The 17688-nt window shown below is 39.0% G+C and overlaps 1 protein-coding gene across 2 annotated transcripts in view; it reads left to right on the top strand.

The window, feature by feature from the left end:
• ccdc80 (coiled-coil domain containing 80) overlaps positions 1-17688 on the top strand; it is a 46064-nt gene that overhangs the window by 24393 nt on the left and 3983 nt on the right. For both annotated transcript variants that reach the window (XM_052142232.1, XM_052142233.1), the window contains 3 exons: positions 5898-6049; positions 10597-10700; positions 12380-12463. In XM_052142232.1, coding sequence (XP_051998192.1) covers positions 5898-6049; positions 10597-10700; positions 12380-12463 — 340 coding nt within the window. The remainder of the gene's footprint in view (positions 1-5897; positions 6050-10596; positions 10701-12379; positions 12464-17688) is intronic.

Below are 17688 nucleotides of genomic sequence, written 5' to 3' on the forward strand. Positions count from 1 at the left end.
ATGGCTCCAAATTACTTTGGCTAGGCTAATATACAGTAGATAGTCTTTCTTAAAAAAAAATAAGCATTCACGCCCAACGCAATCACGCAAGTTTCGCTCTGTGCTGTCCCAGAGCTCTGACAATCATATGTATGGTGCACGCTTCATTTGCCTCATGGAGATGCAAGTGACATCGGATATAAGAAACATATTTACTGCTTATGAATTTGCTGCGACTGTGGCCTACCGCTAAAGTGTATAGTAAGAGTGAAGAAGTTACCAGCCACTGCTGATTTCTACATGCATTTGGCAGGTGAGTGGGTGTTAATGTCAAGCCCTGCATTTGACGCTAGTGGTTTAATATACATTATGTCTTCTGAAGTGGTGCAATCATTTTATGTGAGATTAGTATTTAAATCCTTTTTTACTATAAAGCTCCACTTTCACTTTTTCTTCTGAAGACATAGATTTAACCACTGGAGTTATATGGATTACTTTTATGTGGCCTTTATTTGATGTTTGGAGCTTGAAAGGTCTGGTCACCATTCACTTGCACTGTATGGACCTACAGATCTGATATATTCTTCTAAAAATCTGTGTTTGTTTTCAAGTTCAAAGTTTATTTTCATTCGTACAAGTACCATGTACAAGGTACAATTAAATTCTTGCTTGAATGCTTCTCCACCTGCTATAAACAAGATAGGATATAATAGATAGTACAGCTAAGTACAAAATATACATATATACAGTTGCGATCTAAATTATTCAACACCCCTGACCAGCAATGCATTCTGGTGATGTGAATTAAAACACATCAACTAAAACTTCAGTAAATAGTCAAAGTAAGTTTACACAAATTTTTAAATAATTAATTACTAATTCTCTCCACAAATGCCATGTAAAAAATACTCAATCCCCAAAGTCAATCATTTGTGGACTTTATCCTTAATAACAGCAAATAAATGTTTCAGGTAAGTGTTCTCAGGCTTCAGACACCTCTGTATTAGAATTTAGAATTTACCCATTTTTCATGAGCAAAAGCTTCCAGCTCATTGACATACTTTGGTTTCTGTGCTGCCACTGCTTCCTTGAAATTCCAACAAACGTTTGCAATGGAATTTTATTGATGGACTGAAAGGGCAATTTAAGGACATTCCACGACCTATCCCTGAACCAGATTTTGGAAAACTTGGATGTATCCTTGGTGTTATTGTCTTGCTGGAAATTAAAGTGATCACCGTGCTTCAGTTTACACACTGAAGGCATCACATTTTTCATGCCAAAATGGCCTGATACCTGAAAGAATCCATGGTGTCAGTGACATAGTCAGGATAGCCATTTCCTGAAGCCGCAAAACACCCCCATAACAGGACTGACCCACTTCTATGCTTGACTGTGGAGATGGTGTCGTTCTTGTCATCACCTCGTCGTCATCTTACTCCTCATTTCACTCATTTTCAGTTAATGTCATACGTCTAAACAATATAAAGTTATTAAACCTTCTTCCAGGACTCCACAGGTCTGTTCTAATTACTTCTTGAATATTCAGTCAACAGGAGTCAACATTTCCCTTGGTGAAGTTTTGCTTTCTTCCACACCCCAAGATGGTTGCTGTTTTACCATATTAAAAAATGTATGAATGGTGCTGCCAACTTTTTCTATAGGAAATTGGAAATGTAGTTTTAGCCATGGCCTTTCTTGTGTAATGAAATTATCTCCTCTATTAGCTTTTGAGATAGCTTATTTTTAATTGCATTTTTTGCATATAAATACATATTTGCTTACAACGCTAAACTTAAATAAGTACCATTGCAGACTGATGACTTAAATTTGTTTTAAAACAATTACTTGTGTAGCCTTACATATTTAAGAAACAGCTACATACAATAGGGGTTGTATAATTATGACATGGCTGCATTTTTAAAGAATCTTGCTATTTAGAAATATTAGGTTATATATTCACACTATTATTTTGAATGTATCACTCAACTGATATAGATGTCAAATCTATAGTTTAAAAATTCTGGGTCATCAGAAAAGCTTGCCTTTGCAAATCCTTACTGTCTTGGGGGGGTTGAATAATTTTGATTGCAACTGTACAAAGATAACAATAAACAACCAAAATAATTACCAAACAATAAGGTGTTGAGTTTGGAGAGGTCAGTGCAAAGTCAAGTTGCAAAAGTGACAGTGTAGAGTCCAGTATCATTATTGATATTGCTTATTATTGTGTGTTGAATATTCTCACAGCATTGGGGTAAAAGCTATCCCTGAATCTAGAGGTGCGGATTCGAATAGTATTGAGCCGCTTGCCAGAGGGCAGAAAAGAGAAAAGTGCCCATGCAGGGTGACTGTGGTCTTCCATGATACGCTTTACCTTTCTGAGGCAGCGTGTGGTGTAAATATCCTGTAATGCTGGTAGCTGTGTGCTGATGATTTTCTGGGCTGTTTTAACCACCCTCTATAGGGATTTCTTGTCCTGTGTGGAGCAGCTGCCACACCAGGATGTAATACACCCTGTGAGGAAGGACTCCACACCACACCTGTAAATAGTGGTGAGGACTGTAGAGGACATCCTGGCTTTCTTCAAATGCCTGAGGAAATTAAGGCTTTTGTGGCTCTTTTTGATGATAGATGCTGTGTGCTCAGTCCATGTGAGTTTTAGCAGTGATGGTGACCCCTCCGATGTAGATGGGTGGATGTACCGTATTCTGTTTCCCAAAGTCGATCACCAGCTCCTTAGTTTTATTGGCATTGAGAGACAGGTTGTTGTCCTGGCACCACTCTGCCAGGAGCCTCACCTCCTCTCATTAGGCCGTTTTATCAGTGTTGGTGATCAGACCTACGACGCTGGTATCGTCAGCAAGTTTTATGATAGTGTTGTAGCTATGACTGGCCACACAGTCATGTGTGAACAAGGAATATAGCACTGGGCTCAGGACATTTCTCTGTGGAGTGCCAGTGTTGAGGATCAGTGGGGAGGAGGTGTTTCTGCCAATCCGCACATGCTAGGGTCTTTTGGTGAGGAAACCCAGGATCCAACTACAAAATGTGGCATTCATTCATTTAGTTTGTGGATCAGCTTGGTTGGAATGAGTTAAATGCTGAACTGTAATCCACAAATAATAACCTCGCAGAACAGTTTTTATTGTCCAGGTGAGCCAGAGTGGTATGAAGTATGTGTGATATGGCATGCTCAGTGGATCTGTTGTGCCGGTAGGCAAACTGCAGTGGGTCCAAATTGTCTGAGATGTTGTTCTTATTGTGTTCCAGAACCAGCCTCTCAAAGCATTTCATTGCAGTGGGGGTTAGTACCACTTGCTGAAAGTCATTAAGGCAGCTAACTTAGTTTTTCTTTGGAACAGGGATAATGGTAGTGTTTTTGAAGCAGGTTGGTACAGTTGAGTTTTTAAGGATGTGTTATAGGTCCATAAAGGCAGCAGCCTGTTGCTCACTGCATGTTTTTAAAACGCGTTTGTTTCGTCAAGGAGAGACGCACTGGCAGCTGTAAATAACCGCGTCTGCGGTTTATAGTCCATTAACGTTTGGATTCCCTGCCACATATGATGTGCGTCTTGTGTGCAGTTAAACAGTAATTCCCGTTTCACATTGGTGATGGCTTTCCGGAGGTTGTACTTACATTTCTTGTATGCATTCATGTCTCCGGACTGAAATGCACAGGTACGTGCATGGATCTTATGTCAGATTTCAGGGGTAATCCACGGTTTCTGGTTAGGAAATGAGCAAACTGTTTTATTGGGTATGCAGTCACTTACACAGTACCGAATTAAGTCTGTGACCACTGTGGCATACTCGTCCAGATCAGAAGATGAGTCTCTGAACATGTCCCATTCCACCAAGTCAAAGCAGTCATGAAGATTTTCCTCCGTTTCTGGTGTCCAGCACTGCACTGTATGCGTCAAAGGCTCCTCTTGCTTGAGTTTCTGTTTGTAGAATGGGAGCAGCAGAATCAAAGCTTGATCTGACCGTCCAAGATGTGGAAGAGGTAGGGAACGGAACACTACTTTATGTGAGGTATAGTAGTGGTCGAGGGTGTTTGGGCATCTGGGGCAGGAGACGTGCTGTTGGTATTTTGGATAGATATACCTGAAGTTGGCTTCGTTAAAATCCCCTGAGATAATGAACAGTCCATTGGGGTGTTTTTCTTGTATTTAGTGATGATGTGGTACAGTTCGTTCAAAGTGCTGTGCGTGTTCCCTTGGGGTGGGATGTAAACTGAAAAGACCCTGTCAGCATTTGATCAGAAGGTATTCAAGGTCCAGAGTGCAGCTCTGTAAAATTACTTCCACATTCGTTCACCATGCATTGTTTATAAGAAAGCATATGCCACCTCCTCTTTTTTTACAGATGAATCAGTCTGATCTGCACGGTAGATTGAGAAGCCCTTGAGCTGTACCGCTTAGTCCGGTGTGCTGGCGGTGAGCTACATCTCTGTAAAGCAGAAAACACAGCAGATCCTTAGATCTCTTTGGATTTCAAGTCATCCCCTGAGATCATCATGTTTGTTGTCCAGAGACTGAACATTGGACAGAAAAATGCTGGGCATCGGAGGTCATAGCCCACAGTGTTTCATTCTCACCTGTACACTAGTCTTGCGGCCCCGTTTACAAGTTTGCGTATCCTGGGTGGTCCCAGATGAGTCGTGTTGGCCATGTTGTTCACAGGAGAGTGAAGGTAGCAACTCCAGCACTCTAACACCAAAAATTGCATCTAGTCAGACTGGTTCACCTATTTTTCAGAAGTGTCTGGCAGTCATAAGTGATAAGAGAGGAAACTGACTGGAATAATTGCAACCCAAACAAGATAATATATACAAAACTAACAAGTCTGCAAAGAGCAGCAATCAACATGGTGCCATGCCTCGGCACTTCTGCAGAAGAACGAAAGTCATCCATATCTGGGTTGGCATGAGGGTGAGTTAATGAGAGAATTTTGGGTTGAACTATCCCTTTAAGGCATTAAAAAGTCTTTAAAAAGTAATAGTGACCATGATTTTGCCACTTTTGTCATGTTCTCGACATCAACATCCTTGTTTGTCCCTGTAACAACTGTTGTTTCGACCAATCTGATTGTAGGTTAGGGGAAATGGTTACAGTTAGGCTTGGGTTTGGGCTTGAGCAGTGTTATTATCAACCTTTTTTATTCCTTCAGATTTTAGGGGGCTTAAAAGGTTAGGGATAAGGTTCAGACTATGTCTGATGTTTTGCTATGCTTGTTTTGACATCCTACTTGGTGAAATCATAGGCACCAGTCATGCACTCCTACTAACCCCCACTGCCTTTATAATGGTTACTGCACCCCTGGTATCATGAAACCATATTCCACATTGTACATATCATACATTACATTTTTACAGCTTTAAAGATTTTTTTCCAGTGTACTTTTCAGTGGCATGTGAGGTGCGCCAGCATAAAGCTGTTTTTAGAAGCCTGGAATAAACAAAGACGGCTCAGTGCAGTCAGCTGGTGGAAAGGGACAGAGAGGAACATTTTTGAAAGTCCTCAGAGCCGTTGCTGGTCAGACACCCTCAAATTCTGCATCAATGCTGAGCATATAGTATTAAAAGTGAATTCAGGTGTTACATTTACATTATGAACAGAGCCTCTATACTGTATATAACTGCCAAAAGTGCAAATGAGAAGAAACGTGATATTGGACTGTTGCTTTGAATTGCATTCTTGCTTGAACAGCATATTTGTTGTGGTTTGCAGAAAAAATGCCAAGAATTCTTCACAGCTCCGTCGATTTGCACACATAATTTAAGGTTCAGCATTATTGGCTGCTTAAAACGCATTGAGAATATCCCTTTACTGGTAAAGGTATTCAGTTTAACCTTCTAACCCTCTTTGAGGCTTGTAGGTTTTTCTAAGTTTTACCTCTCTTTTTTTTATTTCCAGCATAACTATGAAGTGCCAATTGCAATGAAGGCTGTGTTTGACCATATCGACACATTTTTCTCACGTATCAGAGAAATGGAACAACAAAAACGTGATGGAGTGATGTGTAAGAAAGAAGACAAGCCAAGATCATTGGAGAACTTCCTTTCCCGGTATCTCAGAACCTTTTTCATTGAAATTGTGCTGGTTCCCAGGCCAGATCTCTTATGTTTATAAATACTTTAAGCTACCCAGAAACAAAAATCCTCATCAAATTCCTTGTTTACATTTCTTTCTCCTTTAAAATAACATTTTAGGGGGCCTGGGTAGCTCAGCAGGTATCGACACTGACTACCACCCCTGGAGTCACAAGTTCGAATCCAAGGTGTGCTGAGTGACTCCAGCCAGGTTTCCTAAGCAACCAAATTGGCCCGGTTGCTAGGGAGGGTAGAGTCACATGGGGTAACCTCCTTGTGGTCGCAATAATGTGGTTTGCTGTCACTTGGGTGCATGGTGCTTTGTGCGTGGATGCTGCGGAATATAGCGTGAAGCCTCCACACATACTATGTCTCCGTGGTAACGCGCATGATAAGATGCGTTGATTAACAGTCTCTGACGCATAGGCAACTGATGTTCGTCCTCCGCCACCCGGATTGAGGCGAGTCACTACGCCACCATGAGGACCTAGAGAGCACTGCAAATTGGGCATTCCAAATTGTGGAGAAAAAGGGGGGAAAAATTAAAAAAATGTAGCATCTTCAATAATTTATTTTAGCATCCTTTAGCCATCACAAACTAGCTTTGATGTAATGGTCAGTGGTTAAATCTAAAATAACAATCAATTCACACACATGATGTTTGTATAAAAAAAAATGTAATCTTAGATGGACAGGGAAAATAACTATAAAAGGAACAATGGCATACGCATTATCTTGAGGGAGCCAGACTTGTCTCAATGGAGCAGCTTAATGACCTCCTTGCTTTAGGGAGAGTTTTATTTGCAGGATTGGAGTAATTGTACCTAATTTTTTAAATGCTGCCAGGAGATGGCAGAATGAGTATAATATCTGAAATACCTGTATATCGAGGGCTGAAATGGCAGCAATGCCTTCACGCCACCAGCCTCCACAAACTTGGGAGCACCCATGCTCAAAACTATTCTGCCGGACCAAATTTAAAGACCAGCTGTGGGTTAAACACTTCTGAATGTCATATGAATATACCTCTGATCTATGAAAAAAGACCAGTGAGATGTTGGCAGCTAGTATTTGCATACCCCGCCCCCAGACATACGGGTACAAAGGCGAGGCAAATACTAAAGTTCATTCAGGATTTTTCTGAGGAGCCGGAAATGGTCCGGCCACTACAGCGGCTCGGCTCAGCGGCATGGCCGGGAAGGACACAATGTCTCGTTTCCTACATCAGGGAACGGAGCTTACATTCGTAACCTAGACGTTCCCCTCCTGTCGCTGTCTCCACATTGTGTCGGAGAAGCGACACTAGGGGTCCAATTAAAATCACGCCATGCGCTGAGCCGTGTACGTGGTCTGACACAGGAGTGGGCAGGTGTTTTACGTGCCAGACGACCGGCTGTATCAGACTGCACGTACCCTTCCCTAATGCCCCACCAAAGTCGTCGGAATCCTTTTGGTTACCGTGACAGGGGAACAAGGCGACGCTTGCAACCTAGGAACGGGCCAAGCCTGGCTGGGCCTCTTTTCTCTCTATGTTTCTCGCATAGAGCAATAAACAGCCGGGGCCCTTACATGCACTGAGGGAAGGGGGGTCATACCCAATTTCCTGTTCTTTCAGGGGGAAAAGATCCTGCGGAGACCACCCCTACCCAGCTGGGGAGGTAAAGTGGTGAATACATCACATGTGTTTTTAGGCGACACGTGGGAGTGGCGCGGTGTTAGATCCAGTAGTGGATTGGGTCGGCAAGTTCCTCCGCTGAACTGCGGACCCATGAGGGCTAGGGAGGAATCGACCAGGGATTCGAGTTGAGTGGAATCTCCTGGGAAAAAAGACGCACAGTTTTACCTCAGCCGAGGGAAAGGGCGCTATATGCAAGCGATTCACCCGGCCAGCCCATCAGCATGTTACCGAGTTCTACTGGCTCGGACCTGAGAAAACACGGAATGAAACTGACTCAACCCTGAGATTGTAATATCTCGTAAAGGTGTTGGGTGTTGCCCAACCCGCTGCTCTACAAATGTCTGGGTGGAGTCGTCAGGTGGTGTCACCGAATGGACGGAGCTGGGAGACGGGAGCGTTTGAGAAAGCGTGCTTTGTCTACATCCTCTATTGCGACAAGGTCCAGTCCATGTGTTGCGTTTCGAACCGCGAGGGTGGCCATCGCCTGTTCGAGTGCAGTTCCTGCGGCACGTCAAGAACAGGACTACCCAAGTGCACATTTTTGAGTGCCTTGGCACGGTGGACTTGCAGGAGGGGGCCATGGCGTGCAGGGGGGGAGTGGTCTGGGACCGCTCAACCGCCGAGGGTAGTGAGAGCGGAGGAGCGAGGAAGCTTGGCTTGCTCAGCTCATCATGCACGTCCGGGAAGAAAGGAACCGGGGGGGTGGGGGGGGTGGGGTGCGGCTGTGAGCGGCACACATGCCCGTGGAACAAATCAAGTAGCCATAAGGGGGAGGGGGACGGGATCCACTCTTTTAAACAACTCTCTTAGAAAATCACTCTTTTAAACAACTCTCTTAGTGTTTGGGTTTCTGCACTGTCGAAGCGCCCAGGGGCAATTGCACTGCCGTGCAAGAAGGAGAAATCGCCGCTGTAATGCTCCATCAATCCAACAGCATCTAGAGCATCAGAGGAATACTGGAACTGGTGTGATCTCACGCCAACAGCATGCACAACCATCAGCTCAATTGAAGACAATTTCTGAATGAACTTTAGTATTTGCCTCACCTTTGTACCCGTATGTCCGGGGGCGGGGTATGCAAATATTAGCTGCCAACTTCTCATTGGCCTTTTTTCATAGATCAGAGGTATATTCGGTGCTCAAGAGAGACCCCTAGTGTCGCTTCTCCGACAAAACGTGGAGAGAGCGACAGAAGGGGAACAGATATTTTCCCAATTCTGATGGCTGATGTGATCATTAACTAAAGCTCCTGACACATATCTGCATTAGATATGACTGATTAGATAATCACATGAATAAGTAGATGCACTCACAGAGCACTTTATAAGGAACAATTTTTGCCAAAAATGTTTGTGAAAAATTGTGTGCCAAGGTCAGACCTTTCGTTGGGCCAGTCACATCATGCTATCGCACACTAATAACATGTTATTGTTTTGCTGTTTCCATCACCTTAATGTACATTTTAACTCATGTGGAACTCAAGAAAATCGATTCAAGAAATGTATCCTAATGGTAGAAATCAAGATTTGATTTGCGTCAATCTAGCCAGACTGAGTTGTTGGTTTGAATACTGTGTGGCCACGCAAAGCTATTATCTCGCCCCCTTGCCACTGACATTAGTGTTTTCTGGTTCAAGACCAGAATGTTTACGAGACCAGTGCAGAGTATATTTTTTCAGCCCAGAACCACATTTTCTTGGGTTTAATTGCACAGAACAGATTGGTGAAACAGACAGTTGCTGAAAAATTGTTCAAACAAGATATCCAAAAACAAAACCTCAAACATCGGGAACTACCATTTTACCTGTTTTATGTCTGTTTTTGGACAGGGACAAAAACCTAAATGTTTTTCATTTAGATTTTGTTCTGTACAAAAACAGTCTTTTTCCGTTCAGTTTCAGAAGTTCCACAGCCTCCTTTCCAAATGGTTACTGGTTAGAACAAAATAAAAAAAAAACGGTTATAATGTTCTTTATAAAATGATAGTACTCAGCGCTAAAATAAGCCTCACCAAAATAATCTAAATTTAGCAAAAAAAAAAAGTTTTATTTATCAGCACAGAAATCATAACATCATACAGTTAATTAACAGTGAAGTATCATTTTAATTACAGATCTGCTTCTCAGTCAAAACCTGGCAGCATCAAATCTGTGTTAATGCATCATATCTAACAATAATTCAGTGAAGACTTGGAAACAACTGAGAAATTTACTTTTTACCTCCTTTTACCTTTTCATTGTATCTGGATTAGCCATACATGTGAATGTAGTAATTATGCATAGTTGTTGAAAAGGTTTTAATTCATAGAATACTACATCCACAATGGGCAATTAGTCAAAGAAATGGGTGATGCAACAGTTTCCTTCAGGATCAAAGCACATGTTTAATTTTTTCAGGCAACATGAAGTAGTGTAGTTACAAGAATTTACTCTGATAAACCCTTTGGCCTTTAGTTTCATAAAAAAATTTTTATTATTATGGAACAAAATCAACCTGTTATAACCAGTTACCAGCATTTAAAAATATTTTATTTTACTCAGGAATAATTGGAAATCACTTTGTTACGGTTTTCGTTTATGTTCTGCTAAAAATGTTGTTTTCATTTTAGTTCCTTGAACCATTTTTTATTCTCTGTTTTTGGATGTATATTTTTGCTTTAACTTGGCAACCTTATAGGTAAAGTATAAAATGTCCAATATATGATTGCATTTAATCAGTAAGATAAATCTCTCACATAAATGTAAATTTTTTTTTTAATATTTTCAATATTCCTTTGTAAGCTCTGATTAAACAGACCAGTTGCTGTCTTTATAGTCTGGTATTGAATTTTGTCTGGGTGATCCTAGATTCCGTTGGAGACGGAGGTTGTTTGTCATATCTGCACCAGATGATGAGGAATGGTCCTATCAGCAACAGCTCTATGCATTGACCAGCCAGGCATGCAATTTAGGTAAGCATGATAACCACTAAACCTTCCAAAGAATTTGCTGGGAGGAATTGTAACTATTCTTCAGGAACTCACGCAAACCTCAGTGTGTCAAAGGACAGATTGACCTTTTTTTACCCTGCAGCATTTTAAATGTTTCTTTCACATATGTCTCAAATTTGCCAAGATAATATCTTTGTGCTGTATGAAAACCCCTGACAATGATTTTCTTTTTTCAGTCAGATATGATTGAAACCAGGCCATTGTTGCTGTCTTTTAGAACAAGCCAGGTCTTGTAAACTCCGCTATGTTATGGATTTTGGATTTTCTTGGTATTATTCCCATGAACAATGTGTCTTCCAATGATAAGTGCAGTCAGTAATTTTTCCCACAAAATAGGCTTGACACAACAGCAGTGAACATTTGCCAGTTTGTATCTTGTCCCAGAAATCTTGACAAACATATAATTCATAAAACTAAGCATTAAATCATCATTGTGGCATGCTCTTGTGTGGCTTCCTCATATAAATAATATACAGTTTTGCACACACATTGGGTTTGACTGATATACTGTAAGGCCCTTTTTATTAGTAGTGGTTTGCTAGCCAGTTCCACACCCATTGGTCTAGGGCTCTAGGCGGTGACCCCTAGCATGTGACCACACTTGGAAAAGCTAATAGTAAGGTGCAGCTTCTTCTGTTTTCTGTCCAAAATTAAGCTTATTCCACATGAAATGGCCATGGAGACCATAAAGAGATGTGGTAGTGTCAGGGCAGATAGTATCACATAGTTTCATTATTTTTAGTTTTTCTGTTAAAACTACAAACAACTAAATGATTTTGGGTTGGATATACCATAATATCTGATTTGTATTGCCTTTGTACAATTGTAATGATCAACGTTGACATGAAGAAATAACAAATTACTTGCTTAACTCTCCATTTAAGATGATGTCTATTTCCACAGCGTTTTTGGATTTGGTCATCACTTCGAACACAAATGACTTCATCAAGTTTTTATCAACATTCTAATGAGAAAAAGCTCGCATATCACCCACATATCCCAATAATTACAATTTGTAAGCCACAAACATGCCTTTAATGAAGTCACGGCATGTTTAGTTTTATTGCTAACACTTATAAGGTTCCATTCGTTAACATTAGTTAATGCATTGGGCATCATTTACATTTTACATTTACATTTATGCATTTGGCAGACATTTTTTTCCAAAGTGATTACAGAGCCCTTATTACAGGGGCTCTGTAAAAGCAAGTGCCTTGCTCAAAGACATAATGGTGGTGACTATGGGGATTGAACCAACAACCTTCTGCTTAACAGTTTACTGCTTTAGCCCACTTCGCCACCACCACTCCAATAAAATATTTTTTTACAGCATTTATAAATCTTTGTTAATATTCGTTAATAAAAATAAAATTTTTCATTGTTAGTTCATGTTAGTTCATAGGGCATTAACTAATATTATCTAACACAACTTTTGATTTAAAGAATGTATTAGCAAAATGTATGTTGAAATTAACATTAGCCAAGATTAATAAACGCAATATTAATGTGTTCATGTTAACTAATGTAACTAATTTTGTTAACTAATGTTAACAAATGGAACCTTATTGTAAAGTGCAACTGATTTATTTAGTCTGTTGCTCTCTAACCTTGAAATTATTGATGTATCGGTTGATTTGCAGGTCTTCGCCATGTGTCAATACTGAAGCTGGTGGGTACAGACCTGGCAGAAATGGGTGGAGTGTTGGAGCTTTACCCCATCAATGGTAATACCCTTGCCACTTAAACATGCTAAAAAAAAACTAGACTTACCAGTAAACACTTAAAATGTGGTCTAGACTTTGAGGTGCGAGAAGCCCTATTAAGTGGTATGCAATTGCAAACACTGGCAGCTACTGTTTATGAACCAGTTTGAAATACCAGATTGCTCTGTTGTTGTTGCTTAACAATTTTGCATATTGCAGTCTTAGTAAACGTAAAAGCACATTTAGTATCTGTAGTAAAGATATGCTTAAAAGTGAAGTGTTTCATTTCTGTGCCTCAAATGTCACAAAACTAGGAGTGTAACAGTTCTCGGTAAAAAAAAAAAGAAAACCATATGGCTCGCCACCCACGTTTCGGGAGGCATTGGCACCACGATCGGTTCACCTCACATTGAATGACGCATCTGGAGCACAAGTTTTGGAAAAGAAAACAAAGCGTCAAACAGACAGGCACAGTTACAACCTCCGATAATGCACCTGAATGGATCTGTAGATGGATACACTCCACCTGTGTTTCACTTGGGTCAACTTGATGACATCACTGTTCTTTGCTTTTCTCCGCTTTGCAAAAAAATGGCAAGCGGAGAAAATAAGCTGCTGATAGAGAAGGCCCCTGCATTTCTATCAATAATGTGTCAATAATGCACTTTAATTAATGGCATTAACATGCCGTTATAGTGATACATGTTTAATCTTTTACACCGACATCACCCTGGGAAAGAGCCGCAGGTGAGCCAAAACTGCACACGCTCCCTTCCATTTTTAAGCAGCCATGGCATGCTAATTTAAACAGACATGAAACATTAACTAAAGCACTTGTGGTGTTCATGTGGGATCACCATACATATTATTAAAATACAGCATTATCTCAACATCCCTTCCCATATTCATTTTAATAGCAAGGTTATTAGTGATGTACAGCTAAACGAATATTGAATATATGTTGAGATGAAATTGAAGTGCACTTTATGTTGATGCATGTAGCATATTAGTGTAGGTATTAAGTTAACATGTTGATTTAATAATTACAGAATTATTACATAATTACAGTTTTTTTTTGTTATGGACCCTGACAAAAATTAACCATGGTTTTACTATAATAATATTGTAGTAACCATCACTGCTGTCACCATTGTTTTCTGAGCAGAAATCATTGTTTTCATACAATTAATCATGGTTTTATAACAGTAATACTGTAGTTTCTCTATAGTAGACATGATTTTACTATATTGTAACCATGACAGTAACCATGTTTATATTGTGGTTACTATGATTTTATTACAATAGCATGGTTAAACTATGTTTACTGTTGTAAAACAATGATTGTTATTTAAGGGCAAATCTGTTGAAGTGTTTCCCAAATAGATTATTCTTTGGATTTGGCAGTAATATTTTTTTCTGAACAAAGCAAATACCGAAACCGTGACCCTAAAACCGTGAGAAATTCGAACCATTACACTCTTACACAAAACAGAATTGCGAAAATAATGAGTGTGCTTACATGCACATTCCTGGGTTCGTGCAAGTACTTGAATTTGGCTTTTTCAAATTTAAGTCCTGGAAAACCCTTGCAAATATCAATTTTTACCAAGAGGTGCTTAAAAAGTGCTTGAATGATAGGAAAAACGTCAAATACGTTCCTTAAAGCATTTAATAAATTATATGTATTTATTTTCGGAAAAACACGATGACAGACCACTGGACCACAACTGAGGCGCATAGACGGCGCTGTCACATGGCACCTGTTACTTTTGGCAGCGCTGTTCAGAATGGGCCAATCAAAATCAATTGTTACTGGAGGATTTTGAAAATATATATTTTATAGTTACTGCTGTGGTGGTTTTAACAAGTATAAATTCTTACAACTGTCAGTTTTAATAAAAGATTACTCTCCCGAGTGAAAAAATTAGATGAGATGTAAAACGTTCTGAGATTTGAATGTAGATCAATGGAGGATCCAGTTTTGTTTAATCGTCTAGCGCCCCCTGGTGTTTTGTGTCTCACAAAACTAGGGTCAATATCCAAATATGTTGACAAACATGTCCCCTGACTTTATTAGTCATAAAATAGCTTTCTAATAGTGAAAAAAATTAATAAAATATATAATTCTATTACCTAACCTTTAGCTGTATGAAATGGCTTGAAAATATATTTGTATAATATATAAATATAATCCTGTCCCCATCATCCGTTACATGACTTCTATGACATTTAAAGTTATTTATGTATATATTTTGTACTTATTTTTAATAGAAGCATTAGTGCAAGGCCGAACAAGTGTGAAAAAAAGCAAAACAAAATTATTATTAATAATATGAATAATTTAAAAATAATGTTTGTCACTTAATTTCATGGCATTGGAGTTATTAATGTTTTTATGTTTTAAAAATATTTTCAGAGGCTGCTTAAATATGCATATAGTGATTTAAAAAGTTATTAATTAACTGTAATATTTTTACACACAAAAATGTGGGGTTGTACCCCATTGAACCCTCAAAATTTGGTGTTGTAACCCATTATAAACCTCATTAGTGTTAATTTAGTGTTAACTTGTTTCATTCGTAAACAAAATTAAATAATAAAAGAAAGAACAACAGCCAAGTTGTTCTTTATGAATAAAAATAATGTGAACTTGTTACAAAATATTTACCCTCAGCGTTTATGGGCAAAAACTGAACTGAATGGGTTGTAAGTTGGAAAGTAAAACATTTTTGAGAATGACTCATTTGCAATTTGGGTCCATTCCTCACATAAATCTGTTGTGTGGCCTTAGAAAACATGGAACACAACACATGAGTCATATGGACTACTGTTTATGTACACAGTTATTCACTTTGTTGGAAAACAAAGTGCATTTTAAGGGAGCACACTACAATAATACATCAATTTCATAACGAATGACCCAAGAATTGTTACTGAGAATATTTAGTTAAAGATGCACATTGAAATATGTTGTACTTGTAATAAGTGTTGTTTTATAAAAATAAATTAACTGAGTGAATAAAATTAACAATTAAAGAATTAGTTTTAATGACATCTCGAGCATAGTCCTTGAAAACAATTAAAAATGTGCTTGAAAAGTCCTTGAATTGAAATTTGAAGCATCGTTATGAACCCTGACATTCTCACACAATTATGCTTAAAAAGCCGACAACGTGTGGTCGTAATAAACGGCATTCCTTTATCGGTGTAAGATCATAAATGGCGTAAACTGGTCAACACAGGTAGATTGTTGCCCATTAGGCCAATTTTGCGTGGTATGTAAACATTGTTACCATTGTTCTCACCAGCTTGTCCAATGTGTGCACGTATTGAGCACATGTCTGTTCACAGTTTGATGTCAAAAGCAGAGAATAATATGATTATTTCAGATCTCATGTAAACACGGTTTTCTTGCTTTGTCAGATTTTTAAATGGGGGTAATCAGCACATTGGTGTGCATGTAAACATGCTCAATGACTGATTTCAAACAGGTTTCCTGAACGCTGCCTCTGTCTGTCAAAGGTCAAACAAACAGATTGAGCCAATGTTTCTGTGTTGAGTTGGTTAGGCTAATCAAACAGTGCAGTGTTTTTAGAACACCGCAGAGCCACATTGCTTGCACATTTTGGGGAAATCAACCTACAAATGGTTTATTTATAGCTGTCTCTGCATATTAGGATCTCTTAGGAGTAAGTATTTAAACATGGAAAAAAAATACACACATAGCTTTTAGGCAAACACCTCTAGATGAATTTGGACACAACATGCTGTTTTTTGCAATATGACGCTTACATGCAAATCTTTCAGCAGGCAGATGTTTAGTTTGAGTCAAGGATTAATCAGACTAAATTAGATGTGTTTATGAGTGTTTATGAGTTGTGTTGACATTAGTTGCTTTTTAGGTGTCAGTGAAAAACAGCAAACAGCCTCTTATTCCAGGCCCCTCCCTGCATGAGTCAGCCTCTCCAGCTCAGCAGGGCTCAGACATGACCAAACTCTTCCCACTGGAATAATATTTTGCAGGACAGAAATGAAAGAGGCCTCAGGTGTTTACATATTTCCCATCATTGTTGAAACTTCAGACAGCTTTCCATTAGTTTACAGTGAGGCTCCTGTGTATTTTGAAAGGCCATGTTAGCAAGTTTGAAGAGCTCCCTTCTAAGACATTTAGATTAAGGAATAATTTTGAGAAGCCATTTTTAGAGTGCTGACATTTAAATCTTTTTAAAGTCCTATATATAGGCCCCATATGCAGATGAAAGCAAAGCCAATATCTGCTCCTGTTTAAATCCTGTTTATTTCAAACAGATAAATCAGTTTTTTGGAAAATCTGCTGTGGAAGATTTTGTATTAAAATGTATGTTTAGAAAGAGGATGGATGGATGAATGGATGGATGACACAGCAAAACAGAGTTGCAGGGAAAGTAATATTAAATTAAATGGAATAACAGAGTTGCATGGACCATTTGCATTACAATAACTGGAACATCAACAAAGCAAATTCGTTATTATTTCAATGAAAAAAAAGCATTTCCAAATAAAATGCATGTTCTATTTTAAATGTATTTTGCATGAAATGCTAAACAGTGTCTCATCTATCATATAATGTGAAAAAGTTCAGCATCTTGTTAGGGATAGTTCACCCATAAGTGAAAATGCTCTCATCATTTCCTCACCCTCATGCCATCCCAGATGTGTATGACTGTCTTTCTTCTGCTGAACACAAATGAAGATTTTTAGAAGAATATCTCTGTAGGTCCTTAAAATGCAAGTAAATGGTGGCCAGAACTTTAAAGGTCCAAAAAGCACATAAAGGCTGCATAAATGTAATCCATATGACTCAAGTGTTTATATCCATATCTTCAGAAGCGAGATGATTAGTGTAGATGTGAAACATATCTAATATATTTAAGTCCTATTTTACCATCAGTTCTCCTCTCTGCTTAGTAGAAGGCCATATGCACGAAGAATGTAAATCGCTAAAAATAGGAAGTATGTGAAAGTAAAAGTGGAGATTTATAGTAAAAAAAGGACACAAATATTCATTTGTTTCTCACCTACACCTATCATATTACTTCTGAAGACATGGATTTAACCACTAGATTTGTATGGATTACTTTTGTGCTGTCTTTATGTGCCTTTTGGCTCTTCAAAGATCTGACCACCTTTCACTTGCATTGTATGGACCTATGCAGCTAAGATATTTTTCTAAAAATCTTCATTCAGCAGAAGATAGTCATACACAT

The sequence above is a fragment of the Xyrauchen texanus genome, chromosome 14 (assembly GCF_025860055.1).
Source record: "Xyrauchen texanus isolate HMW12.3.18 chromosome 14, RBS_HiC_50CHRs, whole genome shotgun sequence".
In the NCBI taxonomy this organism is placed as follows: domain Eukaryota; kingdom Metazoa; phylum Chordata; class Actinopteri; order Cypriniformes; family Catostomidae; genus Xyrauchen; species Xyrauchen texanus.